The following is a 25,744-nucleotide window of genomic DNA, read 5'->3' on the forward strand; positions in this document are numbered from 1 at the left end:
AGCTGGCTTCAATAGTCGAAATACCCTGGCCACCGCTTTTTCTGCCTCTGCTTCAGCCTCAGCAACCCCCTCCCCACGACATAGCCACCTTGAGCTGCTGCACCGGATTTTCTTGCACTGGGACCCACGCCCCTACATTCACCTGCATTACCAGCACCATTTCCACCCGTCTTCATCATATCCAATGTATCCGGCCTCCCACCCACACTGTTAAAAAACGGCCTATTCCAATTCGTTGCTGGCAGATTTCGACTCTTCTTACTCAGCCCGTTGCGCTCATCTTCCTCTCTCTTAAGCCTGATCCGTTTCTCTTCTTCCAGCTTCTCCATCTCCTCCATCTCCTTCACAAGCGCACACCCAAACGTCCCCGCCTTCGTCAACGGAACCTCCATACCCGGTAATCTCAGCTCTCCCCGGACATACCCGTCCTCGTACCCTTGGTGTGGGAGTTGGTGGGTAAGACCGACGGGGAGTCCGGCTGAAGGCTTTGCGTAGAGGAAGGGTTCGACGTTGTAGGATTTCGCGAGGGATTTTTGGAGAGCTCGGAAGGAGGGGTGAAGACGTTGTTCCCAAGATAGGAGGGTAAGGTCCTGGAAAGCGTGACGGAAGGTGGAGAAGGCGGGTTGAAAGGGGGAGGAGAGTGGGGTTAGGATGGTTTTGAAGGGCTGGATGGTCGGAGTGGGAGTCGTTGGTTCTGCGCTGGAGACGAGAGAGATTAAGCGTGCGTGCTTCTCACTGACGTTCGAGGCTGTGGTTTTGATGTCGGTGTTCCGCTCCTCGATAGCCCCTCCTGCTTCCTTGCTCTTCTCCCTATTACTATCCCTCGTAATCTCCACAATCTTTCTCTCAACTTCCCTCGCTTCCTCTTTCCTTGCAAACCCCAAACTCCCACTATCCGCACTCGACCACTCCCCTCTAGCGGGCGCGTATTGTACCACCGTGCAGTACACATGTGGTACAGTATGACTCTCATAAAGCCGAATATTGTATCGCTCAGACTGGTTCTTGAGCAGATTTGCGCGGATGAGTAGGATGTTGTAGGAGAAGCCCGTGGTATCGTGGTATAGGTGGTACAAGTCTTTGAGTTTGAGGGTTGCGGGATTAGCTTGTGCGTTAGAGCTCGTGGGGGGCTTGAGGGAGAGAGATGAGGTGGGTGTTGGGAGGGGGAGAAGGGTGGGAGTGGAAGTTGATTTTGAAGTAGGGCGCTGAGACGACTGGAAGGATTGGGAGGACTTGGAATCCATGGGTGGTGATGCCTCTTGCTGGGCGGTAGCTTGAGCTTGAGTCTGAGCCGAAGCAATAGCCTTTTTCTCAGCCTTAGAACAGGCTTTAGCCTCCGCCTCCCGCCGCTCTCTTCTCTCTGCCAACTCGACGAACGCAGACCGGAAGAAACTAACCGACAGTGAGGACTTCGACTTACCGGATCCGGTATCCGTACGAGCTTCTTCACACCCCTTTTCGAATTTCGCTGCTAGGGTACCGCATCGTTAGTGTCTCTCTCCCCTGTTGTCAAAACTTAACCAATAATGACCAGGGGAGGAGTATTGAAAAGCAGGAGTCCTCCAAGCCAGTAGAGAATATGGGGATTACATCGATATACATACCATCAACCTTCCTCCCCATCCTAACCATCTCCTTCTTCCTTCTCCTCTCACGCTCAACCGTATCCCACAAATACTTCTTTTCCGTCAACTTCCGCTTCTTCTGTAGCGAGTCTTCCAGCCAGTCGTAGTTGATGATATACGTGCCGTATTTCTGGGCGGCCGTTACAGCTTCCGATTGCTTCTTCCAAGCGGTCTTTGAGCAGATTAAATGGGTAACGCCCTTTGTGATCCGTGAAACGTATTTACCGCCGTTGTTTTCAATCCATTTTTTTAGGCGCGAGTCGATGTCAGGACCGTGGTCGTTGGTGGATGATAGGGTGAGTTTGGAGAGAACTGCCATGTTGGGCTTGGTTGTATGTAGGAGAAGGGTTGAGGTATGGATAGCCAGTGTGGGGGTTGGTGGGTTGAATGGAAGGAGACAAGCGGGACAGTGGCGTAGAAGAGAGTGGTGAGAGAGAAGGATAGGAAGACGCTGTTTAAAGTTTAGGTGACAAGGGATTTGTTGCCTGACAAAGAGGCGGTGGCGTTGGGGACGGCAACGAGTGAGATTTACTTCACTCAGGCGGAAGGTACAGCAAGCAGGTAGGGTGAGGAGGCGGGGGGAGTTGCTGGTAGAGTGTAAAAGAGCGGAGGGGAGAAAGGAGGCAGTAATAGAAGAGATTCTGGGCTAGATTTACTTTGATCGTGTTGGAGGGTGTTGAAGTGAGCGAAACAAATTAAGTTCAGGAAGTAATGCTTGGGAGCGATTTGAGAGACACTACTGAGGAAAGGTGAGAGGTGAGAGATGTGACAGAAGTAATGGAGTGGAAGTCGCTCTAGTAACTATTGGCTTGTCGAGCATGCAGCAAAGACAAACGAAGGTTGAGAATGTACTCTTTCGAAATGAAGTGCCAAGGTGAACCCCGATATGCTACGTACTTTTATTCCTCTTTCGCAGCCGTGATGAAAGCCCGGATTTTATCCAAGCTTTGCTGGCCATTTTCTTCAACACCACTGCTAACATCAACGGCTTTTACTCGATTCCTAAACTCTCCAAGTCTCCCTAGAACACTCTGGATATTCGTTGGATCCAGACCTCCTGCTAACATGACCTTCACGCCATCATCTTTTGCCAATACTTCTTTAACATCCGTCAAGTCAAGCAATTGGCCCGAGCCACCAGCGCCAGCATCCAGAAGCGGGATAGAATGACACCCGCGTAACCCAATACCTACGTCCTTAGGATTGAAACTCTTGATGAGTGGAACTGGAATAAGCTTTGCCCACTCGACAGGCTCAGAACCGTGGAATTGAACAATGTCTAGATTAAGTAGTTGTTGCTGTTCCAGTACGTAATCGAGGGATTGATTCTGGAAAACTCCCACTAGGAGCGCCCGAGGAGAAACAGAGACTTGCGAGAAGGTATATTCGAAGAAATCTGACGCGGCTTTCAAGGCGGCGGGAGAGGTAGCTTTGACATTATGTGCTTTCGGGGTAGAGTGAACGACTTCGGATATCGCAAGCGCTGTCTCAGCCGAGACTGCTCGCTTCCGACCGGGTACCAAAATCATGCCAATGAGATCAGCACCTGATTCGATGGCGACTTTCGCGGCCTCAGCGCTTCTTGTCCCACAGATTTTGACCAGCGGAGTGGATTTGCTCGCTGTTGATGTGGATGATTCTGCGCTGCCAAGGAGGTTCGAAATGAATTGGGTGGTATCAGAAGCACGCATCAAAGCCTCCCCTACTAATACAGCACCCACACCACTCTTTGTGTAAGGCTCAACATCCTTTGGCCCTGAGATACCACTCAAGGCGCAGACAATTGCCTCTTTGGGAACAGCGTCCATCAATCGACTGGTAGTCTCTAAATCAACCTCAAAGTTGGTCAAGTTTCGGTTATTCACTCCGATAACCCTAGAGCCCAATTTTAGAGCGATTTGCATCTCCTCAACGGTGTTGACTTCAACGAGCGGCTCCATTCCAAGAGACTGGGAATAAAGATACAGCCTTTTCAGGAGTGCCTCATCCAGCATTTTCACAATCAGGAGCACCGTGTCAGCGCCCGCTAGCCTCGCCTCCAGGATTTGGTATTCGTCGAAAATGAATTCCTTACGCAGTACGGCGGGCCGGTTCGGCATTCCCTCCAGAGACTGTCGCACCGCTCTGAGATCATCGATACTTCCCTTGAACCATTCGGGTTCAGTTAGGACAGAGATGACACTCGCGCCGGCTACGGCATACTTCCTGGCCTGGGCAGGAGCGCACGTGGACAGCGATATGATGCCTTTGGAAGGGGAGGCGCGTTTGATCTCCGCCATAAGAGACAGTCGGTAAGGAGATTGCCTCAGCCGCTCTGTGAAGTTGAGTTGTGGAGGCGCTAGATTGAGGTCATAGGCTGCCTGCAGATCGCTGGGTCTTTGCGACGGAATTTGCTTCTGTTCCGCAACCGCAGCTCTGCGGTGGTCGTATATTTTCTCTAAAATCGAGGTGTGCTTATCCTTTTTGATGGCTCCATTAGTGGCTGCTCCGGTCGCATCGACATGAGCCGCTTTGGACAATCTGTCATTTTCCGCCCAAGTTCCACCTTGCATGCGCAGGAAATTCTTGATCATTACCCGACCCTCGGCGGTGAGGATGCTCTCGGGATGGAACTGCACGCCTTCGACGAGATACTCCTTGTGGCGCACTCCCATTATGACACCCTTACCACCATCAGGGCCTGTAGCAATCCATGACGTGACCTCGAGACAGTCTGGAAGGGTCGGATGGGTGCCGGCCAAGGAATGATATCTTGTCACCGGAAGATCCTGGGGGATTCCAGCATACACTCCCTTTCCGTCATGCCTCAGAGGCGAAGTTTTCCCATGGAGAATTTCGCCAGTGACATCGACGCGGCCGCCGAACGAGTAGTAGACACATTGCCTACACAAATGAGTGTCCATACGGGGGGGGCAGCAGGTGGGCAGACTTACTCTCCCATGCAGACTCCGAGGACGGGGATCTTTCCACTGAAATGCTTGATTGCGTCGTTGCTGATGCCAGCATCCTTCTCTGGGTGTCCAGGGCCGGGACTTACAACCAGCTGCGTTGGCTTCTTTGCAATGAGTTCATCGAGCGTGATTTTGTCGTTGCGGAAGACGGTGACGGTGGCGCCCTCGAGGACTAGATATTGGTAGACATTCCAGGTAAACGAGTCGTAGTTGTCAATCAGGATCAGGTTCGATGCGGTGGGAATGGGTGGAGAGGGGGAGGGGAAGTGGGGGGAGTGGTCAATGAGTCCTGCAGAGGGCATTGCGGTTGCTGGGTGTCTAAAAAGCGAGGAGAAGAGCGCAACTTGCAAAGGGGCAGTGGAGTAATACAGGTGTCTTCTGGATCGCGAGTCGAGAATCGTGAATTATGAATTGTGGGTGACTCACCCCACATATATTGGGGGTGGTGAGCACCGGAGGTGAGCACCGGAGGTTTACCGCCGCTCTCATAAAATTGTGCCGGTGCGCGGTGGAGAACGTGCACGGGCGTTTGGCGCGCTCCAGAGCTCACGACCAAGCTTTCACATTCACTCCAAACATCCTGAGCGCTCTACTCTGTCCCCCTCCCCCCAATCCCACCGCTCCAGTCTCTATGGCCTAAGACCAGGTCAGCTCTCCAGCGCACTCCGGCGCAGACATGGCTCCCATCCAGGTGCAGGCCCCCGGCGAGCCACTCGACCTCGCTAAATGCTTCAGAGGAGAGGAGCAGCTCATGTATGTTCAAGCATTTGTCGTGCTGTAAGAAATGGCCTGCTGATTGTGATAGATCTTGGGATGTCGCGTATACAGCCCTCTGCGACCCGAAAACTGCCTCCAGAAGCGCGGCACTGCGCTCCTTCCTGACCCCCGATTCGAGCCTAGAGATCCTCAGCAGGCCATGGCGGCCGTTTGGTGCCCCCTCCCCGCAGGAAAAGGCCAGGCTCGAGACTGCCACGGCCCCCATCAACGTGACCTCTGCTGCGAATGCGCACTACAACATTGAGGAGATCAAGGCCGACAGCGCGTGGCTCTCGCAACAGGCCCACATCTCCGAGTATGCTGCCTTGCGGCTGACCATGCTCGAATGGCAGAGCCGCCCGGCCGCCCAGCTTCTAAGCGGGCTGACCGAAGAGGAGGCATTAAGTGTCCAAGAAGCTGCTGGTATATCCAACCTGGGCGCGTCCACCTTCGTCACCAATTCATCTATCCTCACCGCCCCGTCGGGCTTCGCCCTGCAGGCCGATACTCAATTCAACTCTCCCGAGCACCGAAAGCTGCGACTGATAGATGTGTATCACTCGGAACGCGCATCCGTTCTCCGCGTCAGCCAGCTGCTCATCTGCTGGGGCGCAGCGAAGGACTTGCGCCAGGCATATGGCCGTGAATATCGCGTGTGCGATGACTGGCTGGAGCAGCTGGGCCAGGCTGTTGCTTCACGGCAACAGCGGCCAAGCCAGAGTTCTCCGGGAGCTAGCTTCTTGAGCCAGTGTATCCGCACAGTGAACGCAATCTCAGACGGCTTGGTGGATTTGAGCGGCTTTACTTGGAATGTTCCAGATTCTATCCTCCAAGCTGCAGCAGAAAAATGGGTAACTGCTCAAATCTCCGAGGCCATTCAGATTCTTCATATAGCGCTTGCTCATGCCGATCTTTTCCACAAGAAATTCGTGCCTGCCGCTATTGTCGAAGAATGGTTCACCTCCATGTCGGATCGTGACTTCTTCGTGAATTACGCGGCCGTAAGTTGAACGTCTCACAAGCTTTGACCATATGCTAACACAAATCATAGCAATACCCCAGCTTGCAGCCTCTTGTATCCGTACTCCATTTGCTCACATCTCTCCTATCCCTAGCTATTCTAAAGGTGCAAGTTGTCCTCGATGATCTGGACAAGGGAGACTATGCCTCTTGGGATCGGTCGTCCTACGTCTTGAATGGCGCTATTGTTGAGACCATCACAATGGTTTTTGGCCATGCCAAACGACTCGGACCCAGTCCCGCAACCCCACCAGCTTTCTCTTGGGCTATCATCGCATGGAGGCTCACTGCGCAAGCCAGCGCCATTGAGCAGCAACGCGACATAGAAGATGGGTCAGGGGGTTCAGCGAATACTGTTAGCCCTCTGGAAGAAGCTGTGCTCTCTCTAGCGAGGCTTGAGAGTAACGAGCTGTTCAACAAAAGGATACCCTTTCAAGACCTCGCGGAAATCTGCTCAGAGCACCATGTTCTCGAGCTGGCCACCCAAATGATCAGTCTCGGAATGTCAGTGTTCGGAACTGACGTCGACCGTATCTCAAGAGACAGATTTCGCTTCCTCCTTTTGCAGCTCGTTCGTGCAGGGCTGGCCAGCGAGATCGTGGCTTATAGTCCTGAGCTCATTCTATCTGCCCACGCTATCCTCTCAGGAGAGAAGACATTTCGGAGATGGGTTGATCACAATACTCCTCATCCTGCTGATCCCCTCATTGCCTATTTTCTAGCGGACAAAGCTGTTCTACGTCCAATTCTTTTGGACGAAGCTCGACTCCGTTACCCATATGAGACAATACCACTTCTCAAATTCTGCAGTGCTCTAACCAGAGGAGAGAAGTCAATACACGACGGGGTGCCAACAGCCGCAAGCTTGCTCATTAATGCTAATACCCTCATGCAACGCTTACCTGACAACTTCAGCGGGTACAGTTCAATTCGCGAAGAGGAAAATGCAAATTTCGTGGCATTAAGGGAAGAACTTCCCCAATTCTCTCCAAAACCGACCTCAAATTTCCGTGGCCCACAACGAAGGCTGTTGATGTCCGCTGCTGCCAACAATCCATTGGAAGCCATGGTCATCCCTCCAGGCACAGAAGGCAACATTGTTGATGACAGGGCGTCACCATTCGTTGCTGTCTGGCATTATCCCCACTCAGCACTCGAATACCTCGTCCGGTTACTCTCTACGTACATGGTCGGGAACAACCAAGTCGAATTTGCCACACGAGCACCAATCTCTCTCGAAAACGCAACAGAGATAGTCGGGTTCTTTGCTGACCTACTTCATTCCTCCCTTCGATCCTCTGCAGGAAGCGATGGCGACGTAGTCTGCTCGGCCGAGCTATTGAGCGCTTTGGACATTGGTGTTGACCGCACCCAAGACACCGTTAGCATTGTCCTTTCTATTTTCGAAGAGGTGCTCCTCCGTCAGTGCGAACAGCGGGGGAATGAGGAGTCACTAGAGCTTCTTGTGAATTGCATCCACTTTCTTAACGCATTGGTCATAATAACTCCCAACCGTGTGTGGCCATGGTTAGCTAGGAGCCGCTTGCTGGATACAGACGGAAATGGAGGCAGCCTCGCAAGTGTCCTCATTGGCACTGAGATGGTTATTGGTCGCTATGACTTCCTCATTGGATGTATTCACCTATTCCATGCACTCGTCCGGGATGCTGTCACACGATCGGTCACCCGCAAAACCTCTGGTAGCAAAGCCCTCACGCGTTTGAATGCTGGACCTACACCCGACAGTGGTACATCCGACAAGATCATGAGCAACATGTTGCTTATATTTGGAAGAATGCTTGCAGGTGTATATGAAGGCTCACTCAGTTGGAAGTATTTTCGAGTTGAAGACCGCCTCGAGATAAATATCGGCATCTGCGGCGCCTTCAAAACCGTTCTAGAATATGCTTACGGTGTAGACGACGCACCGAAACTTTCTTCCAAGCTCACTGGACTCATTGCTCCAATTGCAGAATACATTGCGCAGCTTTTCCTCTCAAATTCGGAGAACGACATGCCAACAAATCCAATTCTAGCCTCGCTACTATCCGGCACGAATTTAGAAAATGGCTCGATTTTGACTCACACAGCAGCACTCTGGAAGCAGCAAACCCAAACGACGCTTTCATTCTCTGATCTCCTCGTACGAGTCGCTATGCTATTGAACAAACCCTGGACGCACCTAGAACAACAACTTTTCAAAGCCACACCACTGTTGGCTAGGCTGTATGCTACAAGCGATGCATACAAATCTCCAGTCGTTCTACTGCTCAACAGCCTTGTTCGTGGTGCCATGCGGGTTGCCGACGAAACAATCAAAGGAGAAGGTGGTGAGAAGAAGAAAGATAAGATGGAGCCGCCCTCTCTTCTCGGCCATCTGGGCCCGAAGACTGCAAAAAACTTCCTCAGCATCCTTTCTGGGTTAGATGAGCCATTGGGAATCGTGGACATCCAGACGAATGTTTGGAACTTACTTACCGCCGTCGTTACATGTAAGCAGCAGTGGCTTGCTCTGTACTTGCTAACCGGCAATACACCACGCGAGTCTATTCGGAGCAATGCTACCACTAGTCCAGGGCACTTCAGAAACAAAGCCCTTCTCAACCGTGCACTCGAAGCCTTATCTAGGCTAGATCTAGATCGACCCACTAGGCCTTGGCCGCTGTTCACTGCGATGCTCGAATTTGTCTCCGCAGCCCAAAATAGTTGGTCGTGGGCTATGGGTGACCTACGTCAGCACAAAGACTTCATTAAGCACCTTCTTGCGTTCTTCAAGTGGATGGCAACCCAGCCAAAGGACGTCAAGACAGATCAAGGCGTTGTAGATCGCTCATATCAAAACAAATTCGCTGCCCTGGCGAGTGGAATTCTAGCTATGTATATTCATAGTTCACGCCAACTCGGAGATGTAACTCCTTTGAAAGATATCGTCCCCGATTTGACCTATCTCCAAGAGAATGCGCTTGCACTACCCTCGTACAACGCTTCTCTTCAGACCAACCTCAAGAAAAACATCGAAGGGAAGATTCAAGGGATCTCACTATCTAACTTTAAGCGGACGACACTATACCCGGAGCCATTTGGACCAAGCTTCTTCTACAATATTGAGCTGGCTGACAAACTTCTCGGATTCGATGTTAATTGGACTGGACGGCGGCCAGGTCAAGGGTTTTCCGCCGAGGTTGTGAGAGCGAACCTGAATCTTGGCCTCGTCGAATCACAAGTCCAGCTTCTTCACAGCTGGAAAATTCTGGCGCTAGAGTTGAGCAGCGTTATGACAAAGGACGACCGTCTCGAAAAACTTATCATTAGAGTGGTTGAGGACTGTATGAAGGCAAATGCTCAATCGACGCTTCCAGAAGCATTATTCGGCGAGCTCATGCTCATTCGTGCAGACTTGTCCTTCGTACTTCTACAGCGGATGGTGATAGCAAGGGTCACAGCTCAGGAAGCCAAGCGATTGCTTCCCAGCATATGGAATACCGTTCGTGCGTCAACGACCGATATCGAAACCGTTTTCTCCAGCGAGCAAGTCAACTACTATCGTACTATGCTCCGAACTCTCTACCTCGCCCTCCAATTCTATCTTCTCGACCCATCCGCATCCGCCCAAGACCAACTATTCCGTTCCAGCTTCCGGGCGTCGATGCCTGAGAAGGGCATGACGCTGCAGGAGGCCCCCATCGCGAATCAGCTACTGGAAATACTGTCTGATGTAGTCGCAAAAGGATTTCGCAGCCTGGCTAATCAACTCCATTCCGAACCCGACAGCATCTCACCCACCGACTTCGCTCTTCTAACTGCCATCCTCCAAACCATTCTCTGCATACCAGAAATGAAGAATTGGCAAGCTCAGGCAGCGTTGTTATTCTCCAACAGCAATACAATCCGCTATGCCACAAGCCTCTTCTCCTGGTCAGATAGACTTACAATTCGAAACAACGGGGTCGAAGATCCAATCTATGGCGAGCTCAGTCTTCTCTTTATCCTATCCCTCTCTAGTATGCAAGTATTAGCAGAGAACATGGCAGTGGAAGGCATCTTGTCCCAACTCAACACCGCAAATCTCATGAGCTACTTTCGTCGCCAAGGCGGAATGGGACCCTTTGACTCGCCCAATCGAATGTACTCTATCTGGACGAAAGGCATACTACCTCTCTGTCTCAACCTCCTAGATAGTGTTGGCCCGCCCATCTCCGGCGAGATTTCTGCCTTTCTAAACCAGTTCCCGGAGCAGCTCGTCCGAGCTTCCAATACACTCAGCACCCGAACTGCCACTAAAATCACCCTTTCTGTTGCTTCCGAGACACACTCTCTTGCTCTCATAGCTGGCATTCTTGAAAGCAACAGAGACCAAGGACCTCGCTTAGGTATTCAGGCTGGCGACATCCCAGTCCTAGACTGGGATAGAGAGAATGTGAAGGAAGATATTGAGAGCTGGATGGCGAGAAAGGGTGCGTTAAGAGAGAAAATCGTGGTTGTGGACGAGACTGAGGCGGCGTTATTTGATAGGAAGTTGGCGGGGGGGGAGGCGGAGAATATGCTGGAGGAGCGGATTTTGAGGGAATTGGATGCAGCGGGTGACTGCTTGGGGCTGGGGAGGGGGAATGGATCGTAGAGGGAGGGAGTGTTGAGAAGGGATTAGGATTTTGGACTTGAACTTGTTTTGTAGGAATTTTTTGTATCAAAAGCAGCGAGCGTGGAGTTTAATGGCAAGAAAGGGTTTGGAGGGGTTTTGGATCCATCTTGGAGATATTGAAATAGCCTTCGGGTAGATGCATTTGGTCTGCATTACTACTCCATCACCAAAAGGGAAACATGGCAGGGGTAACTTTCATCCTTTTAACGTTCTCCTCGATTTTAGTGAGAAGTCCAATAGATAAAACTTACCCAGTTATGTTCCGCGTTAGGTGAGAAGTTGTAGTAGGTACCTCAGTATGTGTCGGCCTCGTGTTGTGCCTGTGCATAGACGTTGAGAGTATCTTCGGCGCTTCCTTGATTCCTGTCTAGCGCGTTCACCTTGATAATTAAGCTGTCGACGCAAATACGTATGCAGCTAGAGTGGTGCAAGCGAGGCGGTAAGCTAGACTAATTCCAGCTATGATACATAATATGCCCTCATACGGTCTCAGGGTGGAAATGAGCAGTCTGGGAAATATAGAGCGTGCTGAGCGGAGTGAGGAGCCACCCCGAACCAGAACCACCACCCATCTTTCACAATCTACTCAGTTCTGAAACGTCCACATTTCATTCAGATTCTCACGGCTTAGATAAGCCACCATCACCATTCTTCCCCTAGTTTCCTGATCCAAGTTTTCCCGCAGGAGATTCAGTTGTGCGATGTCTCATTTAATGAATGATCTCTGGCACAAACTTTTCCTTCCAGAATATCTTTAATTACGAGGATCTGATGTGTATGCACGACCTTTTGGTCTTTTAAGCGCGTCAAAGGCGTATCTTCAAATGGGCAAGGAGTCTACGCCCAAAATGATTGCTTCATAACTATTTAAGGAGTGGTCTTGACTCTTGCAACGAGGAATAAAGAGCCTTTGCCTCCACAATAATTTGCGCGTAGTAAACAGCTCTTTCTTTTGAGGAGATGGGTCGTAGGTGTTGTTCCTTTTGCTTGAAGTGAAGGATTTGTGCTGACAGCATTCCAGCCACACGGCCCTACAGTTGACCCAAGATCCTCACACGTGGGACAGTTTCCATGCTTCAAGGCAATATCATGTGTTCTATAACTTACCCCTGTTTCTCTTGCAACCTACTGGTGACTAAATTGAGTTGATGGCGTTTCGTCCCTGATTTTCGACTTCTCAGAGTTGACTACGCTCCAACGCGCTTGTGCCGCATGAAATGTTCGTTACTTTCCCCTTATATCTCTAAAGCAGTATCTCCCTAGCTTTTTTCACGTCATGTGGGATCACCCAAGACCGCAAGATGACCAGAGAGCGAGCCACGATTGTTGTTCTCGAAACGTGCAGCCTATAGCGATGCAGATTTCCAAGTGAGATATGGCGAGAAGACACTACTGATTATTACCCAAGCTTTTCACACCAACCTCACCAACTTCATCACATTCCTTCAATACCAGTGCACTGTTTGCTCTCGTACCTTTGAGACTTCATCTTACGTTTATTCTCATGATTTACTCCTCCGCGCTTATCCGACAATGAGGCACGAGGATATGGCTCTTATCGCCAAGTCCCACGCTCTGGACGAACTAGGCAGGTATAAAGCTGACCGCATTCGCAACACCTGGGTATCTCAACATCGCTCTCGTCACTCATTTCCAAATGGTGAACGCTCTCTTGAAATCACCAGGCATGCTCGCTTTTCTAACTTTTATGACCTTTTGGTCTCTGGCCGCGTCCCATGTTATCCCCTCGCTTGCACTTCCTTCAGACCTTCATTCTCGACAAGCCCCGAAACTCAAGGCTGGTGCGTGGTTGATGACCTACAAGCCCAGCGGCTCCTCCCAGACTTATAAAGGCTCTCTACGCGTGACTTCCGATAGCTCTTCGCTTCATATTTCTGGCGATTGGTACAACAGCACAGCACAACCCAACCCAGCAGATGGGATTCCAATTCTCCCTCGATCGAATTACTACGCCTTCATCCGCGCTACAAAGCTTACCTCTGGGAATAACCGAGCCTTTACAATGGGATTAGAGGCTTTTCGCTTCAAAGGATTCCATGAAATCAATAACTACACGGTATGGGATGACAGCAGCGCCCCCTTGGATGGAGGCTATATTACAGATCTCTCTCCAACAACTGCACCTACCGGATATCCAGATTCACGTAACTATTTTGAAGGCGATATGAAGATTATTGGGAGTGGTTCTGTGGCCGGCCGTTTCACCATGGGGTGGGTCAATGAGTATGTCCGCAAGATCACTTTGGAAATTGGGTCCGTGAGTGGGATGGAAGTACCGAATAAAGACATCTCAGGCCAACGCACTTGGAAGAATATTTTCAGCGAAGTTGGTTGGGATATCAAAATAGTCCTAGGGAAGACTGACATTCCGGAGCCTACAAACACAAATTTGCCGGCAGGCATGTGGAAGTCCGAGCAACAACATGCTGCTATGCTTCAGTACCGCAAGGAGACGGACTTTGATAAGGAGTGGAAATACTATCTCCTCCTGGTGAAGCGCTTAGAAGGAGTCGAAAGAGGCGCCATGTTCGATCCAGGTTACGAATACAATTCTATACCCAGAGAGGGAACTGCCGTAGCCAACGAATGGATCGTTGGCACAATCTGGGACGGAACCAACGACACAGGACGTAACTGGGGTACCGCTACCGGTAAAAAATTTGTTACCGTTCATGATGCCTGGTTTCGCACCTGTGTCCACGAAGTTGGCCACTTCTTCAACCTCCAGCATCCGCCAGAGTTCGTACAGGGTGTAATGACTGATACGCAAACGTATGTAGACGCAGGTCGAGATGGATTGACAGCCCAGAAGTTTCCAGAGAATGTCGGCTCTGAATCACTCAAATTCACGGATTCGGACAAGTTTCTGATGATGCATCGACCGGACTTGTTTCTTCGGCCTGGGTTTGTTAAGTTTGGTGCTGCTGCTCAGGTTTGTCCTTCTTTCTTGCTAGTATGATATGTATAGATACTTACGGAAGAAGCAGAATAGTGAGCCGCCCGAAGCAGCTCCCTTAAGATAAGCAAGCGAATGATCATGGTGGATGGGACACGATACTCAGCTAGAGTGGCTACCGCGAGGAATGTGACCTCGACACTCGTCCACACCGTGTCATATCGAGGCCAGAATGCTTGGCAATTTTGATGAAAGGCGACTCCACCACGATATGATGCAGGGCAGAGATTGCTCACCAAGTTGCACGGGGTATCAGATCACCCAAACGATCGGATCAGAAAGGCACATGTTCGAACAATCCCTCCTTCTTCGCTGCATTTCTCTCTGACTTCTCATTTATTTTCGGTCTGTCTCAGCATATTTTATTCTCGTGGGATTTCGGCGCTACCCGTAGATCTCCGGACTCACGTCCTGCGTTTATCGTTTCTTGTGGCACCTTCCCAATCCACGGACAGTCCTGCATGTGTGCTTAATCTATCAGCGAGCGAGTAACCTTTAGCTTTCCCAACAGTCATGTTACACTTGCATAGCTCAATGCCAAGACCCTCCCTGCGCCTTCCAATATCCATAGGACTTGTGATAGGAGACGAGGCGAGGACGTGAATCTAGGCGATCAATCGTGAAACTATACGAGTCCCTAGTCGCTAACTTGTGTCTGCGATGAAGGACTGGAATCAACAACCTCGATGACGTGCTAAGTAAGCTCTACGAGCCTCTTGCAATAGTACTATGCTTGTATCTTGGGCTAAGGAAAAGGGTTTTTAAGGATCTTCAAATCTGGCGTACTGCGAATGTGTGTCACACACCGTTCTTTCCGAAGTACACTGATAACGAGAGTTCCTAGATTGCTTCTTAGATAGTAGTTACCAGACCCAACATACCTACGACTTCGTAATAAATTGAGATCAAGCTCCTCTAAGGGCAGCTTCGTAGGCCGTCTATAGATACGCTTGACGTTCTCACCATGTTCCCCGTCAGTTGTTCACTGATGGCTGCGTATAATCCCTTATGGAAAGACTTAGCAACCATTTAACGTATACCCCAAAGAATAGGTGGCAACGCTCAAGCTTCAAGCTCAACTCCCCGGTGGACTTGGAGAGAAGGTCCATATATATCTAAACTTCCCCTCAAAGGGGCTCTGACAAAAAGCCTTTCTCTAACCTCCCATTAGAGATTATGGGATGGAACTAAACTAGAAATGAGAACAACGTGAGAAAATCCTATAAAAATATATAAGGAATATGAGTGGAACAGCAGTATCACGACTGAGATGGAATATATCATAAAGGGGATGTTTTAGTATATACTAGCGTCCGTATAATTTTGGAATTACGGAGAGGATAGTCTCATTTCTATAATGACTCAACCCCCGGCCGAAATATCTTTCACATTATCAGGCCATCTAGCAAAACAATACTGCGTTACCGCTTAACGTGGGATCCTGTTTACGCTTCTTACCCCATCTACCCTCCGCACCGCACAGCACCACGAATCATACGCCGCACTCCCGCATAAACACAACCTACTTCTTTCATTAACTAGATACTACAGAGCTACAAAGGTGGGTTATATCGACCCCTTCTTGGAGCAGGCAACTATAGTTAGAGAACCAGGGGCTGAACTGCGGACGAGGGAGGAGAAGAAAGCGCCTCCAACACATTGAGGGAATGCGAAATATGACCTTATATGACTTCACCTTTCCGAGTTTAGCCGCGAGAGGAGTTTCGATATCGAGCTAGGGTTGTTCCACCAGTTTAGATGCAGTCTAGGGGCCAGGGGCTCAACTATCGCAGAGGGTATCTCACGCCCAACAAGCATGGCAGATGGAAGCTTCAAGAGCAGCTCGATATCAGATTCATACCCATATACAATCTCCACAACACCCCCATCAAGATCAAACAGCTCTGAAGTTGCCCCGAATGCACCATCACATTCTCGTCAACCTCGGTCTCCCCTTGTGAAAGTGTCACAGCCTTCTAGAAACCCAAGGCTTCAAGGTGGAAGATAACCAATTCTATACATCTACATGCCTCACCAACGCCATCGAAACCGCTTGAAGGGAAATAGGAGGATATAACACCCCAGTCACCGTTGAGCTCATCTGTGATCTCACCCATACTCGGACTAGGTGCGCAATAAAAACATCCGCATCCTCACGAGACTAGAGATCGCCCGTATCCACTTCATCCGCTCAACACTCATACAGCAGAAGGGCGGACGAGCCAAGACTACCGCGATCTCCTACAATGCATGCCCCCATCTTCCGACCTCCAAGACGACAGGTTCAGGGCCGCCATTATGAACGCTATAGGGTTTCTATTTAATATGGCAAACAGATTTCGGAATAGTTTTGGTAAGTGCTTATTACCACCATTTGTCAACATTATCTACAGGCAGACTACAAAGGATGAGCAGAAAATGCGTTTCTTGCAGAGGCTATCGCACGATTTGGGGGCCAGGACGATTGGGGTGTGTTCTTCTACGAAAATCGCGGATTTTGTGGTGAGTCCACAGAAGACACCAACCCAGCGAGGGCGGAGCGGATAGGAAGGTAGATTAGGGGGTGTGAGGTAAAGAATGGAGGCACTGGGTTGTTACTGGGTATAGTGCATGGTACCTGAGAACTCCTACGGTATCTGGGTGGGTGGATGGATTTGTGTTAAGAAATATGCTGCACACCTGTTATGCCATGCTGTTCTCAACATTGATGCGATATATTGCATGAGAAATAGCTATGATAGTTTTCCTACTAAAGGAGGCATATAGCATGTTCCCACGGAACGGAGAACATGACTAGAGTAGAGTTCATCTATTAAACTTCTGGTTGGAATTAGAGAGTTGTAAATAAGATACCAATTTTGGTCCTAAATTACCGCACTGTTGTGTTTCATGGTACAGAGCAAGTCGATTTAGAGACATCGTCGCCAATTCAACACGTCGCTCACGCTCGCTAACTTCCTTTCTTCTTCCTTTCAAATTTTCTTTCCACATGACCTATCTTTCCCCAAACTATGCCCAGAAACAGCTGCAAGGCTCACAAGATGCCTGACCACATTTTTGCTCCTATATTCCCAAACTAGTGGAGTATCTCATTGGATTGTTGAGTCTACATCATGTGACATTTGTTGATATAATTCCGTAATGACTAAAGACAAAACGAAGCGTGGGGCTTTTCAATCTTGCAACTCAGAAATATGTATAGACAGATTAGATGGCGATACCTAAGTAGTGCCACGATATCTCGAGTGGCCTTTCGTATCGCAATAACTTACCTCTTTACCAACCGAACTTTTGCCATACATTCAAAATCGAGGATGAAACTGTTTTATGAAAGAGGATCCTGTGGAGATTGCTCCAAAAAGAAACCCAGTCAATATGAGCAATGAAGAGTGCAAGCTGCCATCCCTAGCGGAAGAAAGTCTAAAAACGATGAGTGTGCCTTAACGTACGGTGTGTGGTACATTGTATTGAAATAAAAATGAGGAAATGTTTCATCATGGAGGTTGGAGGTTGATGACTTTGAAGCTTTACTTATCTTCTTTCATGCTTTCTAAAATCCGCATGGATCGAAAAGATATTGGAGATAATAGGATGGTTTGGGCGAGGCGGGGACTATCGCGTTCTGTTCATGCTGCGTATCTACGCTAGTTCGTGGTTATCGATGGTTCCTCGGAGGACACTTCGGGATAGGGAGGTAAGCGTGGGGTATGTGAATGTGTATGCATGCAATTGAGGCGAACAAGCCTGAAGGATTAAACCTTTCGAAGTATTTTGGCGTTACTGTGGGTGTGGGTTCACTCTCTGGTTGCAGGCTGAAAATCCATTGCTTGTGGCTCGAATGCAGTTAGTAGAGTAGAGCAAGTATCGCAGTAACTTGTGAACGGAATTTGCACAGCAATCGACCCTAAAAATCACTGTAGAAATAGAAAACTATACGGGAACTCATACTGTGATATCTTTCACATACTACGCTAAAAGGTTATGCTATGACTCCCCAATTGGATTCCACTCCTTTTCATCACAAGCCCCTCACCTTCTCTCAACCCCTCCCCTAAAACTTCATTCCAAAGCCCATATATGCTAAAAAAAAATCGAAACCCATCAATTCAGTGAACGGAAATACGTTTAGACACCAATCCTGATTAGGGTAATAGTCAGCATACGAGCGCTTTATATACCTTCGAGATCTGGGTTTGATACTTGGGTGGGGTCCTTCTTCTTCCATGTTTTTGCTTGTTCATCTGGTTTCTTTCGATGCGGTGTAAAGGTTTTGTAGCAGTGGTTGGATGGTTCGCAGAGGTTCGCGGCGGTGAGTTGAGAGATGAGGGCATGGTGATCCTACGACCTGGCACAGTGGTGAGCGTAAGTGTCGAGTTAGCAAGTAGTATGGTATCTTTGTAGATATCTGCTTGGAATTTAGGTTTTCTGTTGAATATCCCTTGGTTATCATGTGTGCTCTATAGTATCAACGTACATATATATATTTCGTTGGCTACCGCAAACCCTAGACCCAATAGAAGCTAACGTGCCGATTCAGCTTTCATACATAGTTATCTATTATGTGTGTTTGTAGCTAAGCCGAATCAAGAAAAATGAGCTCTGGAAGTAGGAAGAATACACACTATGAAAACACGAAATTCTATCCACAGTGGGCACCTCGAAGACCCCAACAACCAGCTCCTATCCATCAACCGCATTCGGATGTGTCCCCACCCTACCCACTTCCGAAGACTATCTGCAGTCTCCCATCTCCCGTCGTTTACCTTTATGCACGCTCTCAGACTTCTATGGACTCTTGCGAATCCTCCCGGTCGTCCTTACCATCCTCAAAGACAACCTCTCTCCTGTTTCAACACGATCCGAGGCCCACAATTAAAAATACCTCAAAATATCTCGCCATCTTACGTACGTATACCTCTCACAAGATTCAGGCCATTAAAGGTGGATACCTTATCCACTCCATTCAGCCTGCCTTGCGGACGCACGCCTGAGGCACAGCATGATAACCCACACCAGCCAGCAGCAATCAGTACCCACAACTCCGCCTATGCCAAATATAGATAAGGATCTTCAGAGAGACAACCGAAAACAACGGTGGTCCATCAATCAACACGGACGGGAGAGTTGGTGAGCCGTGGGTCCTCGAGCCGTTGTTTTGGGAAAGCGGGACTAGTGCACCACAGGCCCAAGAATCGTGTGAGGGATCATGGATTTTGTCCGTCCTGCCCGAAGGGAGGAATTGTGGAATTTTTAGGTCTGGGGTAGGCGATGATCGGCGACGAGGAACCTTGGACGCGACACAGGATACAGCCTGGAGCCTGGAGTGCAGTAGTGCGGCCCAGAAGCTTCAAACAAGGGATGGGATGGCAGTCTGCATGACGCGAAATTAACCGCGCGCCTACCCCCTCACCATTATTTTTTAAGGGAAGTTTGATGAAAGGAGTAGGCGCTAATATCCGCGTTCTAGCCTCCGCCCGAAACCGAGCCAGCGGTTCTGGGACGCAGTACCTTTGGAACCAAGTCCAAACCCAAAGCGAGAGATCCCAGAAATCCAAACTCTCTACCCTAGCCCGCGGTCGGATAATCAAGCGAGACACGAAATCTCCCTTAGGAGTTTCAAACTAGGTCCTGTAATCTGTGGAGATGAAGGAAGGAGATCAATGGCTGAGGGTGGCTGGAGGAGGTGCGATTTGGTCGGTGTTATATTGGGACAGAAAGGGCCCTGGAGGGATTAGGACCGAGTGAGGTTTGGCAGATATGATGGGAGAGGGTCCGGATAGCTAGGCATTTAGGGGGAATTCTTCAATAATATTGTATAGAGGATATGGAGAGAGAAGGCTGGAGTCAGGAACATTGATCAAGAGATGGGGAAGCATGTTTAGAGAGTTGGGAATTTGCCCGTTTCCACATGGGAATAATGACATAAAGCTCAATTCAGGGCCATAATGACCATCGGCCAGCTGCGCTGTTGACTGGAGAATATCACGAGCACGCAAGCTAAATGGTAGGTTGACACTGACGTTCACACACTGGGGGCCTATTCTGAATGTGAAAGGAAAGATGTTCCATTTACACCCCTGAACAGAAATAACTACCTGAGAAAGTTTTACGTCGTTGATTCTGCCGACTGTATAAGTTCATGACGACTGAAATTGTCACCAATATCTCACGTGGTGTCATCACCACAGCCACCTATCTCTATATGTTCCTATGTACATGCCTGAGTCTATGTGTATGCGAGGCGAAAATCGCCGTTCTATGCAAGCCTACTGGTTTTAGGCTGATGATGATGACATCGAAATCAAACCACCCACGAACGCCGGATGCTATGCTGCAAATTGAAGATATGTGAATTTTTAGTCCATTCCATGCGAAGAGATCTATTCTTCCATGATAGCATTGTCAATACCTGGTGCTTTCTGAATACTAGCCTTCAAGGCTTTCTTATATTCACGCTCCATGCCATGCTTGACAGCCTCGAGGACAGTGTCGACAGTTGCCTTTGGTTGGAAGCGTGGCTTGGTACCCTCCTGGAACACGCCAGTACGGACGAGGATGGAATACCAGCTGTTGTTGGCATGACTGTCGAACTCGTTTGTGCCTCGAATATCGGATTCAGGAGTGTCTCCAACGAAGTATACAGTGTCTGGGGGAGAATCAATGCTGTGGATATCCTTGCGCCACTGCTGTAGCAGACGAGTGGCAAACTGGAATGTGCCAATTTGAGGCTTGCCGAATGCAGTAGTTCTCAGGTCCTTTCCGGTGACGGCCTTGAACATAGCTTCGAGAGACACGCGAAGGGCGCCCATGCCGATGCGAGTAAGGTCATGCGAGGTACTCCAAACGACATCGTTATGCGAGAAGAAGACAGGGGGGCCTTCATCAAATGTCTCGGACCGGGTGCCCAAGCGACCATTTTTTGACATTAGAAGATCGAGAATGATCTGCTGGTCCGAAGCCCAGTCTCGGCTATCTGCAAACACAAAAATTGCGTTGATTTCGATTTCGCCGAAATTCCGAAGTCTAGAATTGTCGTACTCTTCAATGGTGAGTTTACGGAAAGGGGTCGTATCTTGGTTATCTTTGATGATATCACCAGGCGTAACAACATCCTTGAAACCGTATCCCTCGGCGACTTGACGGCACTTCTCCCCTTCGCCACCAACGACGAGAACGGTGTGGTATCTCTCGGCCATTTCTCGCATGGGAGTGTGGCCACAGATGAACTGTCCGGGCGAGACCTCAATCTCTAGTTGTTGACTCAGTTGAAGACATCGTTCCTGCTCAGTCTTGCCGCCACCGTTTGTGACGAAGATGTATGGTCTGATGAAGAATTAGTGGCGTGCAGAAGAAGGGATGTAAAGACTGGGCATTACACTTTGATGCCATATTCATTCTCGCCGTTCAGCACTTTCATGGCTTCGATGGCCTCGGGAATAGGTTTTCCTCCGCGGATGAGGACACCATCTATATCGAAAGCGTAGGCGTACTTGTCAGTCATGGCCGTCTCCGGGGGCGTAATGGGAGTTCCTGGGGTAGCTGACGAGTCCAGTTCATGCCTCGCAGTTTCCATGGCAGAAGCTACTTCGTTGGCGTCTGAGGGAGCCATGAGGTGCTGATTTGTATTAGAGAGTACCGATGGGAAGGGCTGGAGGGGAAAGCACTTTTGGAGGAACAACGACAGTTGGCCCCATCGACAAGGACTCGCGAGTTGCCTCACTCGAGCTGAGGCGCCGCACGAAGCGGCTTCCAGAGGAAGGCACAATTATTGATGGCCCTGACATGATGGGCAATGTTCGGGGAGATTGATGGAGGAGTGGGAAAGGTGTCGTGTATAAAATGTTGGGGTATCAAGCTGTGTGCGGAGAAGTAAATGCGGATAGCGATGATGGGCTAGGAACAGTCCACCTTTGAACTCTGGTGCAATTATAGTGAGGCTGGAGTTGTTCTAGGCACCCCCTTGAAATGGAGGAGAGGACAGTGGGTATTGTGGAGATGGTTGAGTGTTCAGTGACCTCAAGCGGATGAAGGGAGAACTGTGGAGTCATATACACGACGAGTACACGCGGCGCCGACCCTGTTGGTAAACAATTTCATCGGTGCGCCTAATAGCAGGGTGCTATCGACGACGTCGTTGTTGGACCCTGAAACCTCGAAAGTGCATAGTGTAGAAGCTTATCAAACGAATTTTATATTGCGGATACACTTGCGTCATTGTGCCGAAGCCTGTCAATAGGAACGTGCCCACATCAACCTCGCTATGACGGGTGGCGGATAGCTCTTTGCCATGTGTTGGGGTTATGCCCTTTTGAGCGGCTGCCATTCGATAAAAATGCTGGTCATGGTGCTGCTAGTGGTGCTGCCGGGTACTCGCCACAGTCAGCTACAGGAGAATAACGTCCAGGGCGCAAGACACAACGATTCGAACGTTCTGGTCAGTTGAAGACGGGGGATGGAACAGCAAACCGATGGGAGGCCCTTACAAGTCCATGTGCATGACGGCCGCGGTTGGTCAAGAGAGGGTTGAAATCTCTGCCGAAGGATGACGCCATGGAACCGCCATGGAATCGTCATGGAGGTTGAGCTCGCCAAAATGCCTCGATTTGGGATTCCTTGTCAGTCAACTCCACCCTTCTGTTTGAAATTGCCACTACAGACTTGACACCGTTGCAGTAGCCGGCGGAAGAGGCTCGGAAGCGTGTCCGATAGACACTCTTAATTGCTAGTGCTTCGAGAATGGCCCGGCATCCATTCCTGTCGCCAAGCTGTCGAACAGAGCCGAATTAACCCTTTCTGCAAACCGACGCGTGAAAAACCTGAGGCTAAGCATTCGCGGCAAACATGCCCACACTTCTTTCAACAGATGCTAGATGCTAGAAACCCAACAGATTCATGTTATCTAACCCCCCGAAATCTGCTCCAGGCTGTGGTGGTTCTAAATGACGACGGTACCCTGCATTGCCCCTTATCGTACCCCTCATATTGAATCGTAATACTAAGGCATTCGTAATATGCGTGCTGGCGGGATACATCGTGCATGAGGTGGAATTACAAGGGGTTATTGTGGTGGGAGCGGGTGGCAGAGAGTACCCACATAAATATTAGTCTCTCAACACTTGACATCACAGTACATTATCAATCCATGCCCGTTGTCGGCGTTGCTGAATGCTGTAAATAATCCCACCCACTCACGAGAGCAACAATGGCCAGAAAATTGATCATTCCCTTGACCTTGTGTCCTAAATTAGCCTTATTCCCCATGATGAGGCCCTTATGCGTGGCATCGAATTATGAGCGGCGAACATCCAGATGTTCCTCCCAGGAGTCATCCTACGACAACGGCAACTACGGTTTGTGTACTGAGTGCTCTAGGGGCGGATTTAATAGATAGTGAGAGAGGGCAGTGCAAGTAGGTCTTCTCTTTATCAGACGGCATTTCTGTAACGAACAATTATATCAGATCTCTAATCCACGAAGTTGCGGAGCACTTTAGAGAATTAAACACAGTTCTCACCAGCGGCAAGATATGCATAAACTCGCTTCTCTAGCGACTGGACACAAACCTAACTTTCAAATCGTACCTTCAGACCTGGAGGACCAAATGTCGCCGAAATCGCAGCTCCAGTTTCCATCCTTATTTTAATAGAAGAGTCCGAAAATAGCATAGGTGACAGGAAATCGGTACCTAGGCTTCCTCATTAAAGGGGGTTTCAACAGACGATGCTCCTGCGTGCCTATAGCTCTATACTAAGGCCGGGAACCCGGCTGGTAAATGCTTCATGGGGTCCCTGGAAAGTTTGCATTGAAGGCGCGCCATTCGAAGCTGTAGCAACGCTGCACTCACAGTCTTTCATTCACAACCCTTCACAGCTACGTCGATTAGAGCTCGTTGCTACATATATTTTTGAGGATCATCGTGGTTGGGAGGTTATGCGGCGTAGGGTCTGAAATAGCTCCGCGTCACAATCTATTTCTTCTGTATAGGAGCGGATGCTAAAACCTTTTTACGGGAAATGGAAGAACGCCGAAAGCGTTGAATTGATGAAAACTTAACTCACAGGCTATGACCTATTACCTCACATTTCTACAGGTCATAGGCCCGTAAGCGCCTCCGCTACGTATCAGCTCTTATCTTATAGATCATCCACCCTACCCAAGGATGTAAAGCAACGTCAATCACCCGCACTACCAATCGCACCGGACACTATCAACGCCGCAACCTACACTATCCCACGCTTAAACTTACCTGATGCTCAGGTGAATGATACGTAGCTGGCACACAGGTAGAGACATGGCTCGGGACATTCTCGATTAGAGGAAATTAACTAGAGAATATAGAGGGGATGGGGGAGCGAATGTTCACTCTACTCTATTGTATTAAGGGCACTGTTGGACGGTAAGATCCAACAATATTGACTTCGCGTCGAGATGGAGATCGCACGATCGACTTCTAGTTGAATTGCCAGAACCGAGAGGATGGGTACATCAAATTTAAAGTTAACGACTTAAGTTGTGTTTGGGCACCTACCTTGGTAAAGTGTCGCCACATGCGATTTATTTCGCCTTCATTGCGACGAGTCAAGTGCTCCTGACAAGAGAAGGATAGTGAGTGGGAAGAAGGGAAGGTGCAATATACTGGGTAAGCGCGGATGGTTCTCGCTCAGCTCGACACTCACATCTCTTTCCGCGATATTCGCCCTCTCTTAGTGAAGTACGCCTGTGAATTGCGAGTCATGCTCTCACGATGAATTGGACGGGAGGCAGGCTTCAGCGGCACTCAAGGGGTGCGGCTGGAGGAGTTGTACATCGACAAAAGCAACATTTCGCCAAAATGCGCGCTCAGCTTCAGAATGGCACTACTGCACTCTCCACACCCTTTCGTCCAAACTATTTGCAAAATGATGAAGTCCTCGACGTGGGGGGCAAACTGCCATCCTTTGGTCGGGGTTCCGTTCGACATGTCGGCCACTCGAGGCGATTATTGCAAGCCCACCACACAGAAGAGTCGCCTGGTCCGGACATGGGACAGCACGAGCAACAAGCAAGCCATGGCCTCGAAATCCGGATGGAATCTTCTAGAGAGCGCCGTGCGACCCACAGTCACAAAGCTGCTGCCAATTTTGTAACTACCCGCACCAATGATAGTCCCGGTAAGCTATCACGCTTCCACGATCGGTGTCAATTCTGTATGTTGCTGACAATTTAAATCAGGAGATCCAAATGGACGCTCTCAAGGAAAGCGGAAGGCTGCAGGTGCAGATGCGGAGGACCAGTTGGTTGAGGCTAACAGGAAAGGGCTGCTGAAAAGGCAAGACTGGGCCGGTCTGGCACCATCGCGTCCGGTCAATATGCACTTCCCATCAAGAAGAGACAAGCACAGAATCCGTAAACGAAGAAAGGTCGGAGGAAATCGAGTCGTGCGGCTAGAAAAAAGAGCAAAAGACACGCCGCAGCATTTTCGCCATGTCGGTGTCAATCTTGGTCTACACATGGGCGAAATCATCCAGGGTAATGAAGATATCAGAATCCGTATTGGAACAGGTGCATTAACCAACCAGACGTCGACGCAGAGGATCAGCCGGTCGCAGGAAGGCAGCAGATCGCATGAAGGTGGACTGTGTCAAGCTGAGTCGTTGGATCCCATGCTCTTTGACACCCATGAAGAAATGAATTCAGCAGAGTTTCCAAACACCACAGACAGAAGATCAAGGTCCCACACCCCTCATCCGCGAGTAACATCGCCCCAAGAGGGTGAAACTCAACAGCCTGGGATTCA

The 25,744-nt window shown here is 49.6% G+C and overlaps 9 protein-coding genes across 9 annotated transcripts; 4 read left to right on the forward strand and 5 right to left on the reverse strand.

Moving 5' to 3' along the window:
• Positions 1–8: 8 nt before the first annotated feature.
• BDR25DRAFT_226538 (uncharacterized protein) lies at positions 9–1,944 on the reverse strand (the record flags this gene model as incomplete). The annotated part of the gene is made up of 3 exons (XM_033685210.1): positions 9–748; positions 887–1,471; positions 1,605–1,944. 3 exons carry the CDS (start codon positions 1,942–1,944, stop codon positions 9–11), a joined length of 1,665 nt encoding a protein of 554 aa, XP_033547032.1.
• Positions 1,945–2,524: 580 nt separating this feature from the next.
• Positions 2,525–4,878, reverse strand: BDR25DRAFT_226632 (anthranilate synthase-like protein component 2; the record flags this gene model as incomplete). The annotated part of the gene is made up of 2 exons (XM_033685216.1): positions 2,525–4,508; positions 4,559–4,878. 2 exons carry the CDS (start codon positions 4,876–4,878, stop codon positions 2,525–2,527), a joined length of 2,304 nt encoding a protein of 767 aa, XP_033547033.1.
• Positions 4,879–5,146: 268 nt separating this feature from the next.
• Positions 5,147–10,970, forward strand: BDR25DRAFT_287981 (uncharacterized protein; the record flags this gene model as incomplete). Its single annotated transcript, XM_033688359.1, has 3 exons — positions 5,147–5,329; positions 5,382–6,333; positions 6,384–10,970. The coding sequence occupies exons 1-3, from the start codon at positions 5,253–5,255 to the stop codon at positions 10,968–10,970; spliced, it is 5,616 nt and encodes a 1,871-aa protein (XP_033547034.1). The 5' UTR covers positions 5,147–5,252.
• A 23-nt stretch (positions 10,971–10,993) lies between these two features.
• On the reverse strand, positions 10,994–12,269 carry BDR25DRAFT_394099 (uncharacterized protein; the record flags this gene model as incomplete). Its single annotated transcript, XM_033698287.1, has 11 exons — positions 10,994–11,117; positions 11,159–11,205; positions 11,243–11,283; positions 11,324–11,346; positions 11,393–11,576; positions 11,616–11,696; positions 11,754–11,809; positions 11,877–11,997; positions 12,034–12,065; positions 12,121–12,183; positions 12,265–12,269. The coding sequence occupies 11 exons, from the start codon at positions 12,267–12,269 to the stop codon at positions 10,994–10,996; spliced, it is 777 nt and encodes a 258-aa protein (XP_033547035.1).
• Positions 12,270–12,631: 362 nt separating this feature from the next.
• On the forward strand, positions 12,632–14,493 carry BDR25DRAFT_343395 (uncharacterized protein). Its single transcript, XM_033693822.1, has 2 exons — positions 12,632–13,944; positions 14,000–14,493. The coding sequence occupies exons 1-2, from the start codon at positions 12,649–12,651 to the stop codon at positions 14,033–14,035; spliced, it is 1,332 nt and encodes a 443-aa protein (XP_033547036.1). The 5' UTR covers positions 12,632–12,648; the 3' UTR covers positions 14,036–14,493.
• A 2,069-nt stretch (positions 14,494–16,562) lies between these two features.
• Positions 16,563–17,431, reverse strand: BDR25DRAFT_355898 (uncharacterized protein; the record flags this gene model as incomplete). The annotated part of the gene is made up of 8 exons (XM_033695542.1): positions 16,563–16,595; positions 16,672–16,761; positions 16,822–16,962; positions 17,019–17,056; positions 17,115–17,153; positions 17,204–17,256; positions 17,290–17,388; positions 17,418–17,431. 8 exons carry the CDS (start codon positions 17,429–17,431, stop codon positions 16,563–16,565), a joined length of 507 nt encoding a protein of 168 aa, XP_033547037.1.
• A 1,129-nt stretch (positions 17,432–18,560) lies between these two features.
• On the forward strand, positions 18,561–19,703 carry BDR25DRAFT_394101 (uncharacterized protein; the record flags this gene model as incomplete). The annotated part of the gene is made up of 6 exons (XM_033698288.1): positions 18,561–18,909; positions 18,936–19,062; positions 19,091–19,222; positions 19,252–19,299; positions 19,339–19,396; positions 19,458–19,703. The coding sequence occupies 6 exons, from the start codon at positions 18,561–18,563 to the stop codon at positions 19,701–19,703; spliced, it is 960 nt and encodes a 319-aa protein (XP_033547038.1).
• Positions 19,704–20,044: 341 nt separating this feature from the next.
• On the reverse strand, positions 20,045–22,118 carry BDR25DRAFT_304138 (HAD-superfamily hydrolase). Its single transcript, XM_033690146.1, has 3 exons — positions 21,633–22,118; positions 21,345–21,583; positions 20,045–21,291 (listed from the first exon to the last, which is right to left on the reverse strand). Exons 1-3 carry the CDS (start codon positions 21,750–21,752, stop codon positions 20,349–20,351), a joined length of 1,302 nt encoding a protein of 433 aa, XP_033547039.1. The 5' UTR covers positions 21,753–22,118; the 3' UTR covers positions 20,045–20,348.
• Positions 22,119–22,211: 93 nt separating this feature from the next.
• On the forward strand, positions 22,212–22,451 carry BDR25DRAFT_304139 (uncharacterized protein). Its single transcript, XM_033690147.1, has one exon. It carries the CDS (start codon positions 22,256–22,258, stop codon positions 22,409–22,411), a length of 156 nt encoding a protein of 51 aa, XP_033547040.1. The 5' UTR covers positions 22,212–22,255; the 3' UTR covers positions 22,412–22,451.
• The last annotated feature ends 3,293 nt before the right edge of the window (positions 22,452–25,744 follow it).

Source organism: Lindgomyces ingoldianus (assembly GCF_010093535.1).
Source record: "Lindgomyces ingoldianus strain ATCC 200398 unplaced genomic scaffold BDR25scaffold_18, whole genome shotgun sequence".
Classification (NCBI taxonomy): domain Eukaryota; kingdom Fungi; phylum Ascomycota; class Dothideomycetes; order Pleosporales; family Lindgomycetaceae; genus Lindgomyces; species Lindgomyces ingoldianus.

Bases quoted from the DNA above. Each gene is read 5' to 3' on its own strand.
- BDR25DRAFT_343395 (XM_033693822.1), top strand. From the start codon at position 12,649: ATGGTGAACGCTCTCTTGAAATCACCAGGCATGCTCGCTTTTCTAACT. The intron at 13,945-13,999 runs GTTTGTCCTTCT...CGGAAGAAGCAG, and splicing joins AGTTTGGTGCTGCTGCTCAG to AATAGTGAGCCGCCCGAAGC.
- BDR25DRAFT_304138 (XM_033690146.1), bottom strand. From the start codon at position 21,752: ATGTCAGGGCCATCAATAATTGTGCCTTCCTCTGGAAGCCGCTTCGTG. The intron at 21,584-21,632 runs GTGCTTTCCCCT...AATACAAATCAG, and splicing joins CTGTCGTTGTTCCTCCAAAA to CACCTCATGGCTCCCTCAGA. The intron at 21,292-21,344 runs GTAATGCCCAGT...ATTCTTCATCAG, and splicing joins AATGAATATGGCATCAAAGT to ACCATACATCTTCGTCACAA.
- BDR25DRAFT_304139 (XM_033690147.1), top strand. From the start codon at position 22,256: ATGTGTTGGGGTTATGCCCTTTTGAGCGGCTGCCATTCGATAAAAATG.